Source organism: Dendroctonus ponderosae, unplaced genomic scaffold (assembly GCF_020466585.1).
Source record: "Dendroctonus ponderosae isolate FM_Combo_2020 unplaced genomic scaffold, Dpon_F_20191213v2 Dpon_F_20191213_8, whole genome shotgun sequence".
Taxonomy (NCBI): domain Eukaryota; kingdom Metazoa; phylum Arthropoda; class Insecta; order Coleoptera; family Curculionidae; genus Dendroctonus; species Dendroctonus ponderosae.
Window position 1 is genome coordinate 3,622,078 of NW_026019016.1, and position 20,834 is coordinate 3,642,911.

Here is a 20,834-nt window from a genome sequence, read left to right on the forward strand (position 1 = left end):
AATTTTCCCGCGTGGGCGCTCGAATGTGTAAAACCAATAAATAAATCACTATCTCAGATCGTTGCCGTTAGACCCATTTGAGAAATATGCCTGCATACTTTGGAAACCTGAATAATATCTTGAAGTGAATTTCCGTTTTCCAGTTATGTGAGCTTATACGTAGCTGTCGGCAGCGAAGCCACACACCCGTTCGGCGCTAGTGAGGCAAAGAAATCACTTTGCTCGAAAGCTAATCAGGTAGTAACGCTTGAAAATCGGTCTAGAATAACAAAGTGGCATTTTTACTTTGAAATTGAGAATTTTCTAAGTCCTCGGTAAACCCTTAAGCCCGCGATTGATGTCTAAGGAAGCCGGGGCTAAGACGGCGACGGTGAAAAAAGTACGGCCTCGTTTTTAAAACTTTATGAGAAATATGCGCCTCTGAGATATTTTATTTTTACCAGCGTCAGTTTTCTTTTCCCTCTTAAAAGGGTTTTGATCAATTCTTTGTCGGCGTTGAGGGATTTTCATTATTAATGCAGATTTGCTAAGGTAATCCTTAATCGCTCAGCTCTGAAATTGGGTTTATGGGGATTTTAAAGCCGTCTTCCACTTTTAATCGTTCAATCTACACGCATAGCCTCTCAAAAATTGTCTCTAGGCAATTGCCTTCAACTGAAATATTTGCGATTCATAATACAGCAATGTCTGACACACCGTTTGCTATCTAATAACCTGAGCCTTTTTCCTGTAATACTAGTGAAATTTTTTTGTCATCTGCAAGCTGGACTGGCAAATAGTAGAGAGTTCTCAATTGTGTCTTAGAAGAGCAGAATTTTTATGAGAAATTTTTATTATTAACGTGCGCATTATGATATATATATATATATATATATACGCAAATATATATATGAATATATTTGGTCCTTTTCGCTACTATTCAAGTAATATTTTCCTTTCAAAACGCATATTAACCCTGCATTTCGTGTCTCACATAACTGGTGAATGTATGATGCTCCGTTCGCCATATATTTTCCAGCATGAAAGTTTTTCCGCTTAATGCTCATTTTCTGTGAAATTTTGATTTCCTATTTAAAGAAAAGGAATGGAACTATCAGCCTCAACCTGAATTTTCCCAATTTATATTTAAAAATCTCGGGTTTTATGGTAAAATTGAGTGGTTAGATTGTTGAAGCGAATGAACCTTTGCCAATTGCACTTTTGAAATAGAGCTAAAATTAGAATCAACTGTTGTGATTCAATGAAAATTATTTTTCTGGCTTAATTCTCCATATGTTCCTGTAAGTTTCCTGCTGTGGTTTATACGCAGTTTGCCACACAATTCGCAATGGAACGATCCCAATATTATGTTCAGTTGTTGCTTTAATTGCATTCGTTCTGGGAATCCCGGTAAAATCGATTGTAACTATTTCATTACTTTCTATATATAAAATATATAACTCGTAACATATTCAAATCGGCACGTATTATTTGCTGGCGTTATTCTTTTCATGTCACTCAGAATCGGCTTGAAAAATCTTTCGGATTCGAGGAAATTCCACTTGCAAGTTCCATTCAAAGCCGCCCTTTTCCATCGATATAACATGTTTAGGTAAAAGTTTGACCAACACTCAATTATAAATACTTCTAATGTACTTCAGGTAATTCAGGATGAAGTTATGTGAATGAAATGAAAAAATGTGATTTATTTGTGCTGATGATGGGTATTTCGGAAACAAAACAGCGCGCAAAAATTGCAACACCGCTAAACTTCAATTGCCCTTTAATTCATCTGAAACTACTGTATTCTCCATTGCAACTCTTGGATTTTTACTCTTGACTAACTTCTTAATGTTTTGCTTGTAGTGTCTTTGGCACATGTATTCCCAGGTTCATTTTTGATATAAGAGATAAATTGGCATGAAACTTTAGATAAGAGTTAACTCGGTCAAACTGTGCAGTTGAAGGTAATATGAATTAAGAAATGCAATTATTTTGTCTTTAAATTTATCTTCGAAGTTAAATCTTAAAACCCCCTTATTTCTCGCAAAGCTGAAAAACTGGCAACAAACTGCTCTTAGCCCAAGGAACGAAATTAACTGATCACTGATTTATTGTTTGACGTTGGAAGCAGATGCAACAAAATTTTAATGGATTTTCAAATGAGCTTTCACAGGTATTACTCGATTTTGTTACTTTTTCGGGCATTTAGAAAAAAAATATTTCCACCACGTCCTAAATGCCCAAAAATGCACAAGCTTGAAGCTTTGTGGCTGAAGAAATGAGGTATTAATTGCAGACTCAAGTTGCAACAAAATTTACAATTTGGCCCTAAACTCCAAGTAGGAAAATAGTTGGTAGTGGCGAGTATTTACATTTGAACGAGTCGTTCCACTTTTAAACGTCGAATGTCCTCGGTGCTCGAATAATAACGAATTGTCTACGATATGAGCTTGTAGTCTTTATTTTAAACTGGATTTAACATTTTCCGTATTGATCGATCGGTTTGTCCCCGGTCGGGCAGGCTTGGAGCTGAAATGGTGCACTGCCGCTAAATTTTCCTCCGATTCGAAATGTTTATTTTTGATGAAAAGAAAACAAACTGTTTGCCGAATGGTTTTCTTGAGGGAGCGAGGTGCTGATTTCGTCGTATTGTTGTAAGTCTGATGGAAAAGTTATTCTGCAAAAGGTTACGTTGATTGGACGCTTAGGGATGGAATATTTTCTTTAATAATTTAACTGGAAACAGACTTTATACGAGCCGCAATGCCTTAATGAGCTGCTATGTGTCAATGCGGGAATTCTGGAAGTTCGAAAGTCCCTAATGCATTATTATGTTAGAAACGCACAGGCGCCATCCAGATCCCAAGGAGGAAATTTTGGGACCATTCTCGCACATATTTGCCCTCTGTTTTCTTGAAGGCAAACATTTCGACTCACTGCCCGACGTAACAAGTTCCAGATCAAATACTGGAATGCCAACAATGTTAGTTCCATTTACATGGACACGTTATGTATATCCGATGGTTTTCCTTATTAGCCTCTAATTGCTTTTACGATTTTTTGGGACCCCACAAGAAGCAATTCTGTGTTAAATGTTGTTTAAAGTTACCACCAAGAGCGATTACAGTATTGCAAAATATAACACACATTGTTGTTTTGAGACAAATAGTTATTTTTCAAATAAATGGAGCGAAATACTTTTAAAACCCTTTTAAAGAAATTTAATTGGATAAAGCACTGTTTAATATCAACATGTTGACAGCACTGAATTGGCTACGAAAMATTGTTTTCAAACAGGAGCTCTACCAAGCTTAATTCATTTCAGTTTCTRTATAAATAAATACGAACTTTKCKACTGAAGTTTTCTAGGTGTGCTAATTACATACGGCTTATAATGATTGTTTGCTTACAATTTAGAGCCTTTTGAGAATGTTSYCTAAACATCAACACGTGACTTCAGGTGAACAGCCACTTTCAACATAACTCACTGGTCGGTTGAAGATGAATAATTAAACCTTTTAGTTTTGACAGCTTCCCTRTTCAAAATAACCGAATTTATAGAGTCACCTGATCCGATTTAACAGAACTTTATCTTTTCGTTCTTGAACTATCTTCAAACTGAAAGCAAATGCGTTCTTTTGCGCCCTTGAATAAACCCTAATCAGTCAACGAACCCTGCAACATTGTAGCAAAGCAATCGCCGTACTGTCTCAATGTGAGATGGCTCCTCCATCCAATCAACAACAAGTATCCAGCAAAAGTCGACACCAGATCCAGTGTTAATTTTCGGAAAGAGTGCGATTTAGATCAATCGACATCGATTCGTTTCGTTTTATTCCGTTCGTGAAGATGATGCCCTCAAACAGGCCATGTTTACATTCGCGTCACGTACGAACAAAAATTACGATTGATAACAAGGAGAAGCCGAATTGGTCGAATTTATGAACGTATAAAAATAAAGAAGACGAATTTTTCCCCTAATGAATAATAATATTGAGGAAAGGACAAACGAATGGAGGTTGSCGAAGCCCGAACAAAACCGTTGCGGTATTTTACCAGTTAATCAASATCCGGGGTTGAAAAATACGATTATTATAACGTACAGGRCGTTTTCTTATAACTTGATCATTTCTTTCCAAAAATTGTGAAAGTGGTAAATACTAAAGTTGCTCATTATGTCCCCAAACAAAATAATCCAAAGGATTCAGATCGCAGCCACTGGTCCTTCACAAGTTTAAGATTCAAAAYTTTCRCATTTTCCTCTTACGTTTTTTTATTTTAGATTYMGATTTTARCAACSTAAGTAAAAAAWCAAAATTCATATTTTCTAMTTTTSACCRTTTTYTTAAGTAMACGATCTAGTCGGATTGTCAACTTATGAGGAAATATCCTGTACTGTTGTCTCTGTGTAAGTAGGACAAGGAAAACTCCTAACTGCGTGTGTTAGAATAGGAGAAACGACAGCGGCAAAAACGGTTTGCCAGTCGTTTCTCTCCTTTCAATACGTACAGTGATGGCTTCACTCGTTTGCACTCGTAGTTATATTTTAAATGATTAATAGATGGTAGACAAGTGGACGGAATGATACCAAGGTACGTCCATGGAGTATTGGGTTTAATGATTTAAATTTTAATACAGTGTCAGACGTCGTGGATCGTGATCGACCCCCTTTATTCAGCGTCGTACGTGACTACCGGTCGGCTGCCGAGTCTCAAGGGGAAACACCGGAAATTGTGCGAGTTTTTGGGGAAAGTCCCCGGCGCGGGCCACCGGGGAAACTTCTCCCATTGTTACAACGTCTGCGTCACTAAAAATGTTTTCAGCTTGTTCTCGGCGCAGTTACGTGGGGGATGAATACGAAATTCATGGAAAAAAGTCGAAAAGATATGGAGAAAGCATTTTGGTTTTCGAATGTTTACCAACGAATACGTGCTTATATTCGCAACGATACTGAGTCCTACAAAATCTTGCCATAGATTCGCCGTTCAATGAAACGAATTTAAATTCAAATAGTGACCTTTTGGGGCCAGGTTAATAATGCGCATTATAATAGGGATAAATCCCGACGCGAAACTCGAGGGGTTTAAAAGTTACTGGGTCAATAGCAAGCAAATGTTCTCCCGTTGCTTATTGAATAACCATCCACTGGAATTGGGTCGTTGATTAAACGCCCATAAAACACAAAAGATTTTGCTCCGAATTGAAAATTTTCCAACAAAACCTCGCTGATTTTCGACGTCTCCAACACACATTATGGCGAAACATTAAAAAGCGCCCGGCAAAATCCAGACCTTGTTTTCCCCGTAATTTTTTTCATCCGCGCTCCATGTTGGCGGCAGCGACGTATGTTACTTGCTCAAAAGCTTTTGTCGAGAGCCCTCAAGTTGTGACGCGGTTATTTCCAGATTTTCCAAAGAAAAAGCCGGAAAATCGAGACTTACAGGCTTTTCATGGGAGCGTTTTCTATCGAATTGTCGCAAATGCAACCATTCAGATCGTGTAATCATTTAAGTTTTTGTTTTTCACTCTACTGCTGATGTAGTGTGTTTAAACGGCTTTTAATTCACGCTACCGATTTTGCATTACCTATGCAATTGAATTTGAAAGAATTGGACAAGCAAAACTGGTTTTTCACGCATTAGACAAATTCTGGATGGTGATTTTTATGAATTTCTTGCTGAAATGTTGAGGAAAATTGCTTCGTTTCTCTTAAATTCTTTGAGTAGGTTGTAGGTCTTTTTAATGCGTCTTGGTTCTTTTGTGGTTTTCCGAAAAAATACATAGTTTTCAAAACAGTTCCGGATTGCAACCCTGGAAGCACTTGGCTTAGTTATTCTGCAGGCGAATAAATAGTGAAACAGTATGCAAAAACCAGCCAAAACCAATTACGAGAAGAATCCGCTTTATTCCATGTTTTCTATTTCAGGTAAAAAAGGCATCAGAATTTTATTACCTAAGCTGCCTGAAAACTACCTCTGAGTCTGCCGTATTCTCCCGAGCGTTAAAAATCCACCTTTTCCCCCATAAAAAAGCGTTTTTATGTTGGGAACGGGGAGGCGCGCCAATGGGGCCTAGTTAATGATTTAGATTTTAATACAACTAGCGACGAGTGGCCTTTAGACAGTGGCGTACATGCAGACATTTTTCCCAACATTAACTAGACATTTTCGTTCCAGATGCAGTAGCTTATCCAGAATTGGCACCCATTAGCAGAATCGATGAGAAGCTTCAACTCCATCAAACGCTCGATTAGGTAAGTGCTGCTAAAGTAATAGTTGTAGATTAAATGGCAAATTTATTATCTAAGTATGGAGTAGTTGAGTTAAAAGTCTGCCAGCCCTCAACCCTTTACTTGTTGCTGCTCAGTAACTCTGACTTATCGCATTTGCAGCCTCTCCACTAAATAAATCCTAATGTGGTTCACTCTTAATAACGAATGGTCTTTTTAGCACGGATTTACTGGTTTAAAATCCCATTCAAGGCGTATGATTAGACACTCGTATTCGAGGGAAGATTTCTTTCGATATTGAAATCACAGTATTTAAAACCTACTGGAATAATTGGGTTAAGTGTTTCAAACTAGGTTTGTTTCAATTAACCGTTTTCGGATAAACGAGTGATTTTCGTCAATATGTTGGTATTGGCAAAAAACAAGTATTTTATATGTCTCCGATGTAAACTAATGTAAGACTCCTACAGAATACACTTGCAAAATTTTTGCAAGTAACAAGTGAGCAAATTTTGCGAATGGTCGTGAACAATTTCCAATGAAAACTTTGCATTTTTAATGGTAAAACCCGTAAAATGTTTGTCATCGTAGTCAGTCAATTCTTGACATACAGTCCACAATTACCCAGCAATTGGATGGAAAGTTTTGTTTCTAACGTCTAATTTGCTTGTTTTCAAATTACGACCCGAGCAAGAGGATATTTGCAAGGCAAATATCTGAACCATACTCATACTTTCATTAACTCATTTCTTTTCGAAACCTAAAAATTATTTGGAAGTTTCTCATGCAAAATTTGGAAAGTCGACAATAATTCCAGGACGTTCAAATAAAACCGCTTGAAGCTGACTAGTGACAATTCAAAAATAGCTTAAAAATTAACAATTTTTACAGAAGTGTGATTGTGAGTGTATGTGTGGAATATATGGATCTGAGGGCTCAATTTGATGGGAATGGCTGACATTTTTAAGCACAGATGATGGGTATTTCGCCTCTATTGAAAATGGCACATATTTTAAAGTTTCACTGTTTGAATCTGGTGAGTTTTCCATACTATAAGGCGTCGTGGAAGATAATTTCTTCCTGACGTTTCGCAATCTTCCGAGAAATTATTCTTTACGACGGCCTTAAAGCAAGAAAAACTCAGCAGTTTCCAGCAATGAAGCCTAACGGTTTTGATTTCGAGTTCTGTTTCCAAATAATTTATCATTTTCATTTTGATTGCTGAAATTAGGTATTATTCCTTCAGAATTCCGTTGAAATTCATGCTTTACCAGAATACTACCATCAAAACCTGAACTTTGTCAATGTTCATAAAAATCCAATTACTTCTTCAACAAATGCAGTTCGCCTAGAAGCGACGAGCTTTACTTCAAATTAACTGCAAACAAAGAGCATTTATACTGTTGTAAGTGAGTATTTATATTTTTAACAGTACAGTTTTAACCGAAACCCAAGCCCTCCTGAATAATTCCTAACGGGAATGTTAAACATTTGATGACAAAGTGAAACCCAGTAATCCCTAACGATTGTGAAGACTCCGCTCATAATTGGCTAGCAACTTTTCCTTGTAACGTCTAATTTGTATGCTTTAATAACAGTACATCTAGTGAGTTCCCCTCCATAAATGAAACGTTCGAACTACCAGCTCATAAATACTACATCATAAACATGAATAAATCTATCTAGCAGATCGGGCAAGTAAATGTAATTAGTCCGAATGCTAGCAGGAAATTAAAATTTCTCCTAGAGTTGAATTATGGGTAAGGCAATTAAAGTGTCCTCCATCGGTACAGGAAACGAGGAAAATCGATACATTTAGAGAAAACACGCTTAATTGAGAAATGGTGCGCAAAACCGTAACTAAAACATTTAAATCTCCGAATCTTTCAATCTCTATTAGCTCTCAATTGAATCGAACTAGGCTTTATATGGAAGCTTTTAGTAGAAATAAATCACTTAGCTGGTGAAATCGAAATCGATGTCACTCAGCCCAACAATTTTTCTTTAATGTAAAAATGTACAAATGCAAACAAAATAATGAATCAAATAATATTTCCAAATATACTAAAAAATAATTTAATGTTTCGTGATATTAAGCGTCACAATATGAACGATTTTTTCAGTTTATTGTAAAAATGTAGACAAAGCGGACCTTTAAATATTTTTTCACGTTCGAGCTGCTCGAAAGATTTCTGCTGGAAACTCGGCAAATTGCAAAATTTGCTTGGCTGAGCAGTTATTCACCTCTTTCGCGATTAGCCAATCTTAGACTGTCGAACCTTTTAATTTTACTTAACAATGGTCTGACGCTAAATGGAAATCTGATATTAGGTGTGGAAGCTTGGATGCGATTCCTTCCTCAATAATTCGGTGGTTCGAATAATTAATGTAGATATTGACCCAACAAAGTGTGTGCCCTGTTTCACTCAATATTCAGGTATAACCAGTCGTATTTAGGGGACTGGCTGTTCGATATCTGATTTAATTGAAACATTTTTCGGTTTTATGGTACTGATAATATTCTCTGTTCTGGTAGCAAGTTCGGCACTAGATTCAGGCTCCGTTTATTTCTCGCCACTCAAAAAAGACTATTAAGTAATCGGGATTAGGATTTTTAATCAAAGTCAAAATCAGGAAGTAATCCTTTGTTGTTTGATTTTTTACAAAAGTAAAACGTTTTAACAGATTTGATATTTATTTTCGCTGTGTAAAATGATTCTACTGATTAGTTTCATTTTGGATCTTCTTCGAGTATTTTCGCCGTAAAAAGGTGTCGCAATTTCTTGCCAAATAGCCGAGCAAACAGTATTTAAAAACCATTTTTATCCCGCTTTTCCTTTATTCCATTCCGAGCCAATTTCGTCAGCACGGTTTCCAATAGCCAGAAACACCTTTAATCTGACAAATTCCATTATAGTTCCGGCAAAAATAAAATCTTTTCTTTACGAGGTCGGATCTTATTTTTACGATTTCTCTTGCATTTACTTTAACGTTTTACTTGGAGTCGGATTTAATCGCATCAACAATTGTTTTTAGTTCCTGTCGGAGAAAATGCTGTAGAGACTTCCAATATCAAAGTAGTTGCAGGGAAAATGGAGTTTTGTTTCGATTCTTTGTTGATTGGACAAAGTGCAAACCACTTAACCTCTTACGGTATTCAGCGATTTGAAACTTCATGCAGAGCCGAAATTGCCCAATTCCGTTAACAGCCTATTAAAATACGTCTAAGCGCCAGCCTTTGGTCGTTCTAAAAGCCCTTCGCCATAGCCCTAACGAGGTAAAAGCACGTAAGTGAATGGCTGTGTTCTAACAACCATGTAAATTGCGTTCCATACCCGATTACAAGCAAACAGCACAAACCAGAAACTGTATTTCATATCGATTAGAAAAATCATTTTTCAGTTAAAGTCTTTCACCGTCCATATTTTCTATTCCGAAAACAAAAACGAAACCGTCGAGGAAGACAGTTGATAAACTCTCCATTAGCATGTGATTAGCGGGCTTTTTTTCTTTTTCCATGATCCCTATCCCGTCTTACCGTGCCTGGTCGTCATTTTTCTCCAAGAACACGCTAATATAATTTTAAGTATGCACTGTTAATAATCATATAATCGATACTTTACTCGGGGGGGACTAAACAGAGCCGAATCAAGCTGCAGATGGAACTTTGATAAAAATTCTGAACGTTTACAACGCGGGATTTAAGTACTCAAGATTTAAGGTCTCGCTGATTTTCTTACTCGCCTAACTGTCTCTTTTGATTTTTTTTTCATTACTGTCAAGAATTTATAGCAATCAAATAATAAAGCAAGCATTTGGGCAATTCGAATAATCATTTTTTTGCCGCTAAACAAATGGGTTTTACATGACGAAGAAAATGAATATTTTTTTGATAAAAAGCGTGTACTTTAATTTCGTTTATTCTGAAAACAAATAAAGCCGGCAAACAAAAGTCGGTTCGTCCCCACTGCATCGCCTCTTCAAATTTACTTTTAATCATTATTAGATAAGGGAAGCGAGATAGAACAACATGTTTGCTGTTTGCATGAAGGAAACATTGTTTTTTCCCGTTTTGAACTTTGTCGGATAATATTAATATTGTGTATCGAGCAAATATTTCCTCGGCAACATGCTAGATTTTTTTCCTCTCCCATTAATGAGTCGATTGTTTGGTTTTCCTATTTTGTCGGTTTTGCTTGACGTTTCCAAACCAGAAACTGGGGCTCTCATTAATTATTGGCCTCGTGCCAAGGTTTAATTTGCGCTGGAAAAACGCCTCTAACAATAGAATTTATTAAGTTGCTCAGGTTTTCGATGAACGTTCGAGTCTGGGTTCGGATAGCCAAAAAACGTGCTACACTTCTAAAGCAATAAGGTAATATTTCGTCTACTAAAACTAGGTAATTGCACTACATAAATCGGAAAATCACTTGACTTTAGGTGCGCTTCAGGTCTGACGATTTCTTTTCACAGTGCACATATTTCAGATGCATACTCGTACTCATTTGTGTGAGCAAAAGGGTCACTTTTCTTCTTGTGCTTCGCGCTGAAAAAAAAATTGAGATTTTTGCGATTTGCTTGGATTGGTGGTTTGAAGAATATTCGAGCTGGTCTAAGGGTTCCAATTTTTTGTCCGATACTGGGCACAGGCCTAAAAACGGAATTTTTCGTTCTGTTTCAATTTTTTTGTCCGGTAGTTGAAAGAGGATAGAGAGCCTAATTTTGATTCTTGCATTGTTAACGCTACAGGAACATCACAATTTTCTTAAATTTGCTTCAATTTTGAAACGTTTGAAAACCCTAATAACTAATTTTTAACGCTTAGAAATTTGAAGCGTAACTTCGAAGCTGTTTGTGAGTCACATTCATTTTTTGACCATGTTTCCAAACTTCATAAAAATTCCAGGAATTGCTTTAATTTGCTTCAATTACGCGATTGAAGCTTGATGTTTGATGTTCAGAGTGTAGAAATTTCACGCAAATCTTCGAATATGCTTAAGAAAGGCGGTTTTTGTGCGTTTGGTAGTGAGCAGATGATAATAGGTGTAACTTTTCTTCTTGTGTTTGAACGTTCTAAAAAATCTCAGTTTTTTTCCAATTCGCTTGAATTCCGACAAATATGAAGACTAAGAAATCAGTTTTAATGTACAAAAATTCTGAATGTACGATAAAGCTCGTTTGTAAATTGCAATGGTTTTTCTGAGAGCCTGCAGAGTTCGGAAAGAGCCATTTTTCCATTTGAAATTTTTTCCAAAAATCACAAGTGGTTCCAATTCGCTCAATGTCGTTCGCAACTCTTTTTAGTGCCGAAATTTCACGTGCATACTTCAACGTATATGAAAGCAAAAAGTATTTTTCCATCTTCTGTCTTGATGATACAGAAAAAATCACCTAGCGCTTTTGAAAACCAGAAGCTTCTTTTGCTTTAACACGCCAAAAAGACCATTTTCCAACTTGGGTTTCATGGCTGCTAAATCCCAAGTTTGGCCAGTTATTAATGTCAAACACTTCTCTGGAGAATTCAATAAAATTCGAATTAAACGATGAACAAAACCGGCGATTACAACATTCGTTCATATTTATTAGACCGTGTTAAATTGGGTCAATTTTCTAATTAGCCGTGTTTGGATTTGGAGCTCCAGATTCAGATCCGAGAGCAATTGCAGAAAGAAAATTGGTTTCGAATGTAATTTAATAATGACGTGAATGAGCATAAATTGTCCATTTTACTATTCAATCTGCGAAGGATGGAAAAGGGCAAAACATTTACGAGAGTGGAAGAGTTTTATTTTCAGAAATTCATTACCGAGCACTAAATGGTCGGGTTAATTTCGCTCAAAGTTCTGCAACAGGAACAAGGGTTTCTCTCGAAGATAATCCCCTCTTAGTATAGATTTTCCCCTTTTAAATGCTCCTCCGAACTCTTTAAAGAAAAATAACTTCCGAAATAATTACTGAAATATCAAGCGCCTTAGCTGGAAAATCCTCTGAGTAGAACATTCCTTGAAGGGCCGGGGCGTATTCTTATTAGAGCTTGTTTCCCTTTGTTTTGGATTCCGGCATCCTAATTTTGCGCTTTGGCAAACATTCTTTTCCGAAATTACCGACATAAATGAAAATGCGCATGTTAGTCCGCCTCCAGAAAGTCAGTGTTTTGGTGTGTGAATTCATGTTACATGCCCGTTTAACTTCGTCTTTTAACCCTTTACTCGCTTGCATTACGGTTAAGCTTGTGTAACGAAGCTTTTTGGGAACGAAGTGATGACATCAGAACTTCTGTCTTCAAGAAGCTGAAATACTTTCATAGATAATTATAATTAAAGGAATTGAAGTTTTTTAATTTGCCGATTTGAGCTCACTTTACTCCCAGCTGCTTGCTAAATAGATATTAGCAGCCGGAAGAAAAACCAGATCTGTTTTTAATAGATCTTGAACTTTATAGGCGAGATGGAGTGTGTAATCAATTAAAGCGAAATTAGATTAGGCCTTTCCCGAGTATGTATGCTGCTCATGGCCGGTAATGGATAATGGCGAAACCAATTTGTGATTTTTCTTCATTAAGATCGTTTTATTTTGTGGCCGGTTAGGTTCGATGTAGGAAGTGGAGTGTAAGTGCGTTTACTCAACCGATAAATTGCCGCTGGTTCAAATTAGTATGCCATAAACCATATTGATCCGAAATATATGTTGCAGTTTAAACAACAGATGTTTCGAATTGTTGCAAAACATCCACACTTATTTTCGAACCTGTTTCGACCCTAAACAAATTATTTATTTATGCAAAACATTGCTTCGCGCTCCTCTGTATTGGAACGGGCTTCGTTATTTATTAATGATCAATATACCATATACATTGTTTTAAATGCATTTTACGTGCATTTCATTGGCCATTTCGAGTGGACGGGAATTGTTTGTTTGATTCATTTATCAATTATTAAATGACAATGTAAACCAACTTCCAGTGAAGGGAAAGAAACCTGCCAGCTTCGGTTCATTGCATGGGTAATTTGCTTTGAGGACTCAGCCTACTTATTACAATTACTATTATATAGGTAATTTAAAATGCGTTGAGAGTTTACATTATTTAATGATTTTTGATGATTATGTTTAGGCTTTCATAAATTACATTATTATTGCTCAGGAAATTACGTTCTGATGTAAAAGAAACCACGTCAACTGTTCAAATATAATTTAAAAGTCAAAGTGTGTTCCACTTTCTTTTCAAATCCATTCCATCTTTATTGTACTGAGAAGTGTTAAAAAATTAATTAATTCCCCTAAGTAATTAATAACTTAAATGTTAACATTTCCGTTGACACATCCGAATGCATTTTCGAGCCTACGCGGGTGCAATAAACAAAAATTTTTCCCGACTTACATCAAAGCTCTTCAATGGAAACACGCGGGGGCCTTTAACAAATCCTATTTTTAAAGCCGCAGGGAACGACCTTTTTAAACATTTCAATCCCTCCCGTTTTAGTTAACTAGATGTATCTGCTTACGAGCGTAAAACTTCAAACGGAAACATGTATGAAATAAAAATATGAAATAATTTCTGGAAGAGAGCCCGAGAGAGCCGAACTCATTCATCGCTCCGTTGAAATTTAGAAGATTGCACTGAAGGCTTTAACGAGAAAGGGATAAATCTCAAATATATTTTCTTTTCACTTAACTTATTAATATACAGGGCGGCGTAGTTCTGGAAATGTGGACAAACGTGGGAAAGGTGATGAAAAACATGTGTTTCTATAAAAAAAATCGGTTGCCCGTCTACTTAATCTTAGGTTGGTCTGACACAACACACTCAAACTTCCCGAAAAAAATTGAAAAAAGTACAATTCTGATGCAATATTTGACTTTTTGGGACTTTTTTTCAGTTCAATGAGTATCATGCCGATGGGAAATTTTTACGAAAACCCCCGTTTTTTTTTTAAACCACCCTTTTATACTGATGGTCATTTTATGCTGAATTTGTCCCAAAAGGCCATTTTTGCAATCAGAATTCGCCAAGGATCAGAAAATGTTGCACTGAACGTCGCTTTCAGGCCATTAATTTCTTTAAGCAGGCTTAAGCACTCTTTCTTTTTGCTGTAATTCACCTGAGTGTAGAAACTCACTGACGCATTTGAGAGCAACTAAAAATATTTTTGAGAGTAAATATCAACAATCCATGCCAGAGCCCGATGTTTAGTTTTCCTACATTCGTTTTCTTAATCAAACGACTTTTCTTCTGGGCAGTGAGCAGTTTAAAGCATTTTTTTATTAAAAATTATATATTTTTTGGAAACCCATACAGAAAATTCCGATTCTATTTCGATCTAGACGATTTTGGGATTTTGAAAACGAGTACGAACAGAAACGAAAACAGAAATAATAAGATTTGTTGATAAAACGTACAGTTTTCGAGAAAAAAAGAGATTTAAAAAAATATTTTGTTAATTTTTGTATTTAATCGATCCACTTTTTAATTCAAAATTTAATTTTTAGGCTTATGGACGATATTGGAAATTTTGGCAAAAAACGTCACTTCGATTGTTCCCTCATTATCCATACCTTTTTGGTTTTGTGCGTGAAAACGGATCATATTATCGATGTCAAGTAAGAACAACTTTTTCTGGTTTCAGCTTCAAGCTATCTTTAGATCCACCTTTTGCGTCATTATCATACAAGGTGTTAGAAATTTGAGCATGAATGTGTACGCCGCTTGGTCTCTACCCTGGCGAACTCAAAGAGCAAAATGAGGTTCGAAGACACTATTTTAAGGGATTTGAAGTAGATGCAAAAATTCATATAACTCATGCAAAAAGGCTGTCGACCCATATCCATATTTTTGCCCTGAACTACAATGTTCTAAATGGAAATTTATCTAAAAAAAATCTGTTCCGTCTATTAGGGGCCTGTATCTGGGCAGAGAGCGTCTGACTTATTAGACATCCTGTATATGCAGCAGAACGGTTGATTGGAAGAACTTTCACCAACTTCACTAGATGGAATCTGCAAAATTTTGCATTTAAATGAGTAATATAATTTTGCGGCAAAAACTATCTCCAGTATCCAACTATCCCCATGGAGAATCTCCTCTTAATAATGCACATTTTAATACAGACAGCAAAACTATAAAACTCCCATTCTGAGGCGCAACCGTGTGAATTTCATTTATTCGGGACCTAATGGTGCCGAAACTTCTTTTTTTGGAAAAGGCCTTTATTTTCGTTGAACCATAGAATGTGACCCGAACATTTACGCGGTTTTTAATTAAGTCTTTAATATTTTCGTCCATTGTTAGAGCGGCCTCTAAGTGAAATCAAAGCTTCGTTTATGTAGCAGGACTAATTCCCACATCCTCCGCTCCAAAAGGGAAGAAAAAAGCCTGAATAAAATATTTAAAGCGTATTAGCTGGTCGACAGTTGGCATTGCCGACGAAAATAGAAGAAAAACTGTCCGGTGCGACTTTTTTAATTACGTATTTTAATGAAAAGGCTCTATGAAGGAATGGTAATGACTCGAATACGGAAACCACTGAGTCGGAAAATAAGTTTAGCGCAAAAACTTTGCCTAGGTCAGTGCTGGAACGAGATGAAAGGTTTTTTCCGAGATTCTTCATTCGCTTCCCATAAACATTCAGAAGAATGTACCGTGTAATTTTCATTGTTGCGATTATTACCAGTGGAACTAAACAGTTTGTGTTGCAACTGTGACGTTCTGATCTAGAACCGTTTCTTTGACGTGTCTAAGGGCTTTTTACAAAATGTGTCTATCAACCAGCTTTCTATTGCATCTCTTCCAAACAATATATAATTCCGCATATCATTTGCTTGTTTCAATTGCAGGTAGCTAAAAACCAATCGGCCCAAAACTTCATCAAGTTCAGAATGACTTCGGCCTACAAATTGTTCATCTTGCTCCTGCGGATAGGAGTAATTTGCTACGTTAAAGTGGAGGCTGTGGAGCAAAAGTTTGCGATGGAACCGCAGGATCAAACAGCTGTAGTGGGATCGCGGGTAACTTTGCCCTGTCGGGTAATTGGAAAGATCGGGACATTGCAATGGACGAAGGACGACTTTGGGCTGGGAACGCACCGGAACCTGAGTGGATTCGACCGCTACTCGATGGTCGGTAGCGATGAAGAAGGTAAGTCGATGGAAACCGCGTTAAAAATCTTGTAATCATCGAGCAACTCGTAATGACGAAATCCTCTAATCCGTCTTTTGCTCAACTTTTATTAATGATGTTTTTCGCTATGCCCAAAACCACCTTAAATGCCGCCAAGATTGATGAGTTTATAATCTCCTCTAATATAGCTCGATGTATTTTCTAGTTAAGACCCTGTTCACAATTGCCCCTATTGTTCGTTGATCCGTCAATCGATGCCTATGACAAACGAGACTAAATTTATTTGCGCTTCAAAGTGCCCTCATACAGGACCAATATGTGTTGCAACAGATTATTTCCATTGATCATTAATCGGATTTTCGTTTATAGAGGTGCGGCACAATTACCGTATATGGTTTTGTTTATCAGCATTTTTCTCTTCTGTTCCACTTTGGCCACTGCATTCGATGGCATCCAATAAACTACAAGTGGTTGAACGTGATGGTGTATAGCAAATGAAACTATTTTCAGTAATAATGGCAAAGCGCATTAGTTAGCTGAAGTTTTAGGCAAAAACTGATATTGGAACCAGGAGTTTATAACCGGATTAACTGCTACCAAGAAATTTTGCGTTTGGGGGTTTTCCAGATCGAGGAACCAAATTGTTCTATTTTGTATTGGATTTTAAAATATTGGTTTTTTTGTTGGCAATATTTCGTTCGCCCAACTCGATCCAAGAAACCCCCAAAACATTTTTTCGGTAATAGCAAAACTGGTTAAGAACCCTTAAAAATAAACGACACTCAATTACGCTTTCCCACCTTGTAGCTCGGAGACTATTAACATTTGCTTCAAACGCAATATTTTTGCTTAAACAATATTAATGAATTTCGTCGCATTAGTTGAGCACCACGCTGTGTAGAATATGCTTTTTAATACATTGGTAGATTACTGGGGATTAAAGAGGTAGATTAAGGGATTTAAGAAATTAAAGAACGAGAATTTCAAGCTGTAACACTTACCAGCTAGGAGAGGAGGAAAGAATGTTCTTTCAAGACAAGGAATTTCATAAAGCTATTCTTTCCGGCATCAACAAAAAACCCTTTATATAGTTTTTTCGCAGAAAGTATACACTCTTCGTCGAGGCGCACATTTATAAGTAAAATTTTGTATTCGAGCCCAGAAGGGAGCGAGTGGAGTGCTCTTAAAAGTGCCCCGAATCTCTTCACCTGACATGTGTTAAAGTGGCTCTTAATGTTTGATATCCCCGTCGGGTTTTGATAGAGGCATTTTTAAGGACCAAATCAAGGACGTGTCGCCGGCAAAAAATCACCGGCAAAGTCGACTTGAAAATCTCGAGTGAGTGCATGGGAAAAAAATAATGGACCCATGGGGTTCGAAGGGTCGTAGCTAACAAAACTCCATCCGAAGGTGGCAGGAATGTGATCCGAATCTGCTCCAGTTTGCAATCTTATGCAAAATAAAAGTGTTTATTAAAACGTCCCATCTAGCGCGGTTTCATAACTGCGTTCGCTCGCCTTATTTTTTCCATTTCGCTTCAAATGGTTATAAAGGCAGTAAAACGGCATGACGCCGTAATATGCCACCCCTGGACACGAAAACACTGCGACAACGAAAATAGTTTAATATCAGCAAATTGCTCGGTGGGAAAATGGCAAAAATACAGTTTTAATTAGATTCCTTTGGTTAGTATTCGCACTTTAATAACAGCGATTCAGCCATCAGATTTCAAATTAAAAACTGCCAACTCGCTCTGCCATCTGTTCAAGATTTTTATTTTACCTGCGCTTTTGAAGGCTTTAACGCAACGAAACTACACCAATTTTTAACAGAGATAATCGAATTATTATAATCGAAAATTATGAAAATGTCATACGATGATGGTAAATGTTAATGATCCTCCACAAAGGAAGCGACTGGGTGATTTTGACAAAACCTACAGCACCTTTAGAGCCAAATGTGCTCTAAATGTGATGAACATTACAAATTGCTACTTACTACGAATGTTTAAAGAAGAGCGCGCATTTGGGTCAAAACATACATTTTGAGACAGTAGCCGATTCCTTCAGGGGCTTTTTGTAAGGCCAACTTAAGATTATTAATTGCGGTACATTAATATTTTTATTTTATATCCGCAAATATCTATGCGCCGCATTTTTCCTTCTATTTTCAGCTGCTGTTCAGCTGAATCAGTACTCTGGAGTAAAACACGAAATATAATTATTTCCTGGTAAAAATTGTTTTCCCATTTTCAAAAACGTTAGGTTTTCCCGGTTGTTGCTTGGAACTGGTGGGTTTTTCAGGCTTTCGGGACCAATCTCTGCTGAAGATGCAAACCAACTGTGCTTGTGAAAAGTCGGGAAAAAATTATTTACATTTAATTTTAGTCTTTGCGTTTCCTTTAACAATCAGAAAACTCTTTCTCGAGAGCGATCCCAATTTTTAAAGATTCAAAACATGCCAGAAAGTCGAAAGTTTCTTAACCAACAAACATATTTTCATTAAAAACGCATTGTCCTTCGTGGACAATAACTGTGAAAGCGAAGTAAGCACATCGTGTAATTGGTAAGAGTAAGTAACTCCCCAGAGGAAAAATAAATCGAAAACTTTTGCGAAACACTTTTAAAAGAGATTGCCCTTAGAAGAATAAACAAACACAATTTACAAAACAATTTAAATTCCTTGCGCGGGTCCAACTTCGCCGGTTGTTTCGATTCATCTCTGGATTTCGGGGCGAAGAAGAGTGGGAAACTCTTGCCGAGCTTTTGCGTTGAGAAAACGGCAAAAAACACCGACGTCGAAATTTTAACTTAACTATTAACTGTTCCTAATTTACGTTAACTGAATTTGTGCGCGCCCTCTTAATTATATGACCGGGCCTTAAAAAGAAATTAAATTTAATGTTTGACTCGACCCTCGTAATGCCGTTAGAAGTTTCTGAATAAAAACTCAAATGCATAATAGCGACCTATTTAAAGGCATTCGCAATTAGAAGATTAACCGCTAGCTAGACACGGGCCGCTATGAATTTACATTCCAATGCCTTAAAATTCTGTCACGATTAACGTGGTTTAATTAAAATAATGCGACAGTCACTTTCAAAGCTGTAATAGTTTTAATACACGCTATTTAGTACATTGAACAAGTTCAAATAAATGCCAATTTAAACGGAGAAACCACTTGAAACGTTCAAGAATATTTCAGTTGGCTATGTTTTACCATTTTCTTCCATTAGCAGACGCAAGGACGTCAAAGGATTGGCTTTTTCCAAGTCGAAGATTCAGAAACGCTGAAGAGGGAGCAGAAACAACAGAAAAGGATTACAATTTTACAGATTATTATATCACAAAAGCTTCAAACGATTAGGCAAATTAACACCTACCTTAAATGCATCTCAGGGTTCTGTTTTTCTTACTTGTTCCACTTTCTCGAATTCATAAGTAGGTACATACATGGTTTGTTTTGATGCCGCACTATGAGCCTTCTGAGTTTGGTTGAAACTCAATGTCAAATTTACGCCAAACATCTACCTCGAAGTAACTCAACGTCTCAATTTCCTTCTGTGTCGACGACACAAGAATTCTTCGTTCTTAAACAGAATTGTCTAAGTTTTGAACGCATTTTCCTTCAGTTTCCATGTAAAATTCATTGTTTGTATGTTCATGTAGTTCATACTGCAAGTGTCTTGCCACCACGTCCGGCTCCTATGTGAGATATCAATGTTGTGTCACCCACAAAACTGTAAACGTGAGGTTTCTTGTTGATTTTAACTTGCAAAGTTCCGTGTTAGTCTGTCAAGGTATGTGAAACTTCCTTTATTACCAGGATCTTCGGCTCTATTTTTGAGTCTTCTTTCACTTCTCTCAATGATGCGTTCTACTGCTGTGCTCATTATTTCCGACTACAGGTGTATTTGTCTCAAACATTAACGCTTTTTCCTGTTATTTCTTCTGAAACAAATTACAGCAATGCTGAAGCTTCCTCATAGAGCTTGAGAATGACCGTTTTGGATGATAAACTCTGCTCCGGCTGAGTTTCATAACAATTACAATTAATCTTAATAATTGGTCGCTATTTATCAGTAAATAGCCCTAATGCCAACGAAATGGAAAGGGTAAATAATGGCCCTTCGCGGGGCCCAGTGTCAGATCAGGATTTGTGATATATTGAACAAAAAGTATCGATTGGAACGAAAAGGTCGAAAGAATTCCAGTCCGGCTCTCCCGATACGAATTAACCGGTTAAATGTTAAAGGTTAACAGCTTGCGGTGGATAAGTACCAAATGTACGCTTCAAAAGTACGTGTTTTAATTTGAGCTGGAAAACAGACAATAAAATCGAAAATATAGCCATAAAACGTGCATCATTATTGAGTGAACAAACTAACAGCTAACAGTTTAACAATATAGGGCCGGCCCTATCCTATCTTGATGCAAACAGCCTGGACTTGAACAAACACAAACAAGCCTTTCCAATTATATCCACATGACTTTCATCGGACAACAGAAT

At 36.9% G+C, this 20,834-nt stretch overlaps 1 protein-coding gene across 2 annotated transcripts in view; it reads left to right on the plus strand.

Moving 5' to 3' along the window:
* The window catches only part of LOC109546465 (irregular chiasm C-roughest protein), a 101,429-nt gene that overhangs the window by 50,138 nt on the left and 30,457 nt on the right, over positions 1 to 20,834 (plus strand). For both annotated transcript variants that reach the window (XM_019917439.2, XM_019917438.2), the window contains 2 exons: positions 6,159 to 6,235; positions 16,043 to 16,343. In XM_019917439.2, the coding sequence (XP_019772998.2) occupies positions 16,085 to 16,343 (259 nt within the window). In that variant the 5' untranslated portion in view covers positions 6,159 to 6,235; positions 16,043 to 16,084. The remainder of the gene's footprint in view (positions 1 to 6,158; positions 6,236 to 16,042; positions 16,344 to 20,834) is intronic.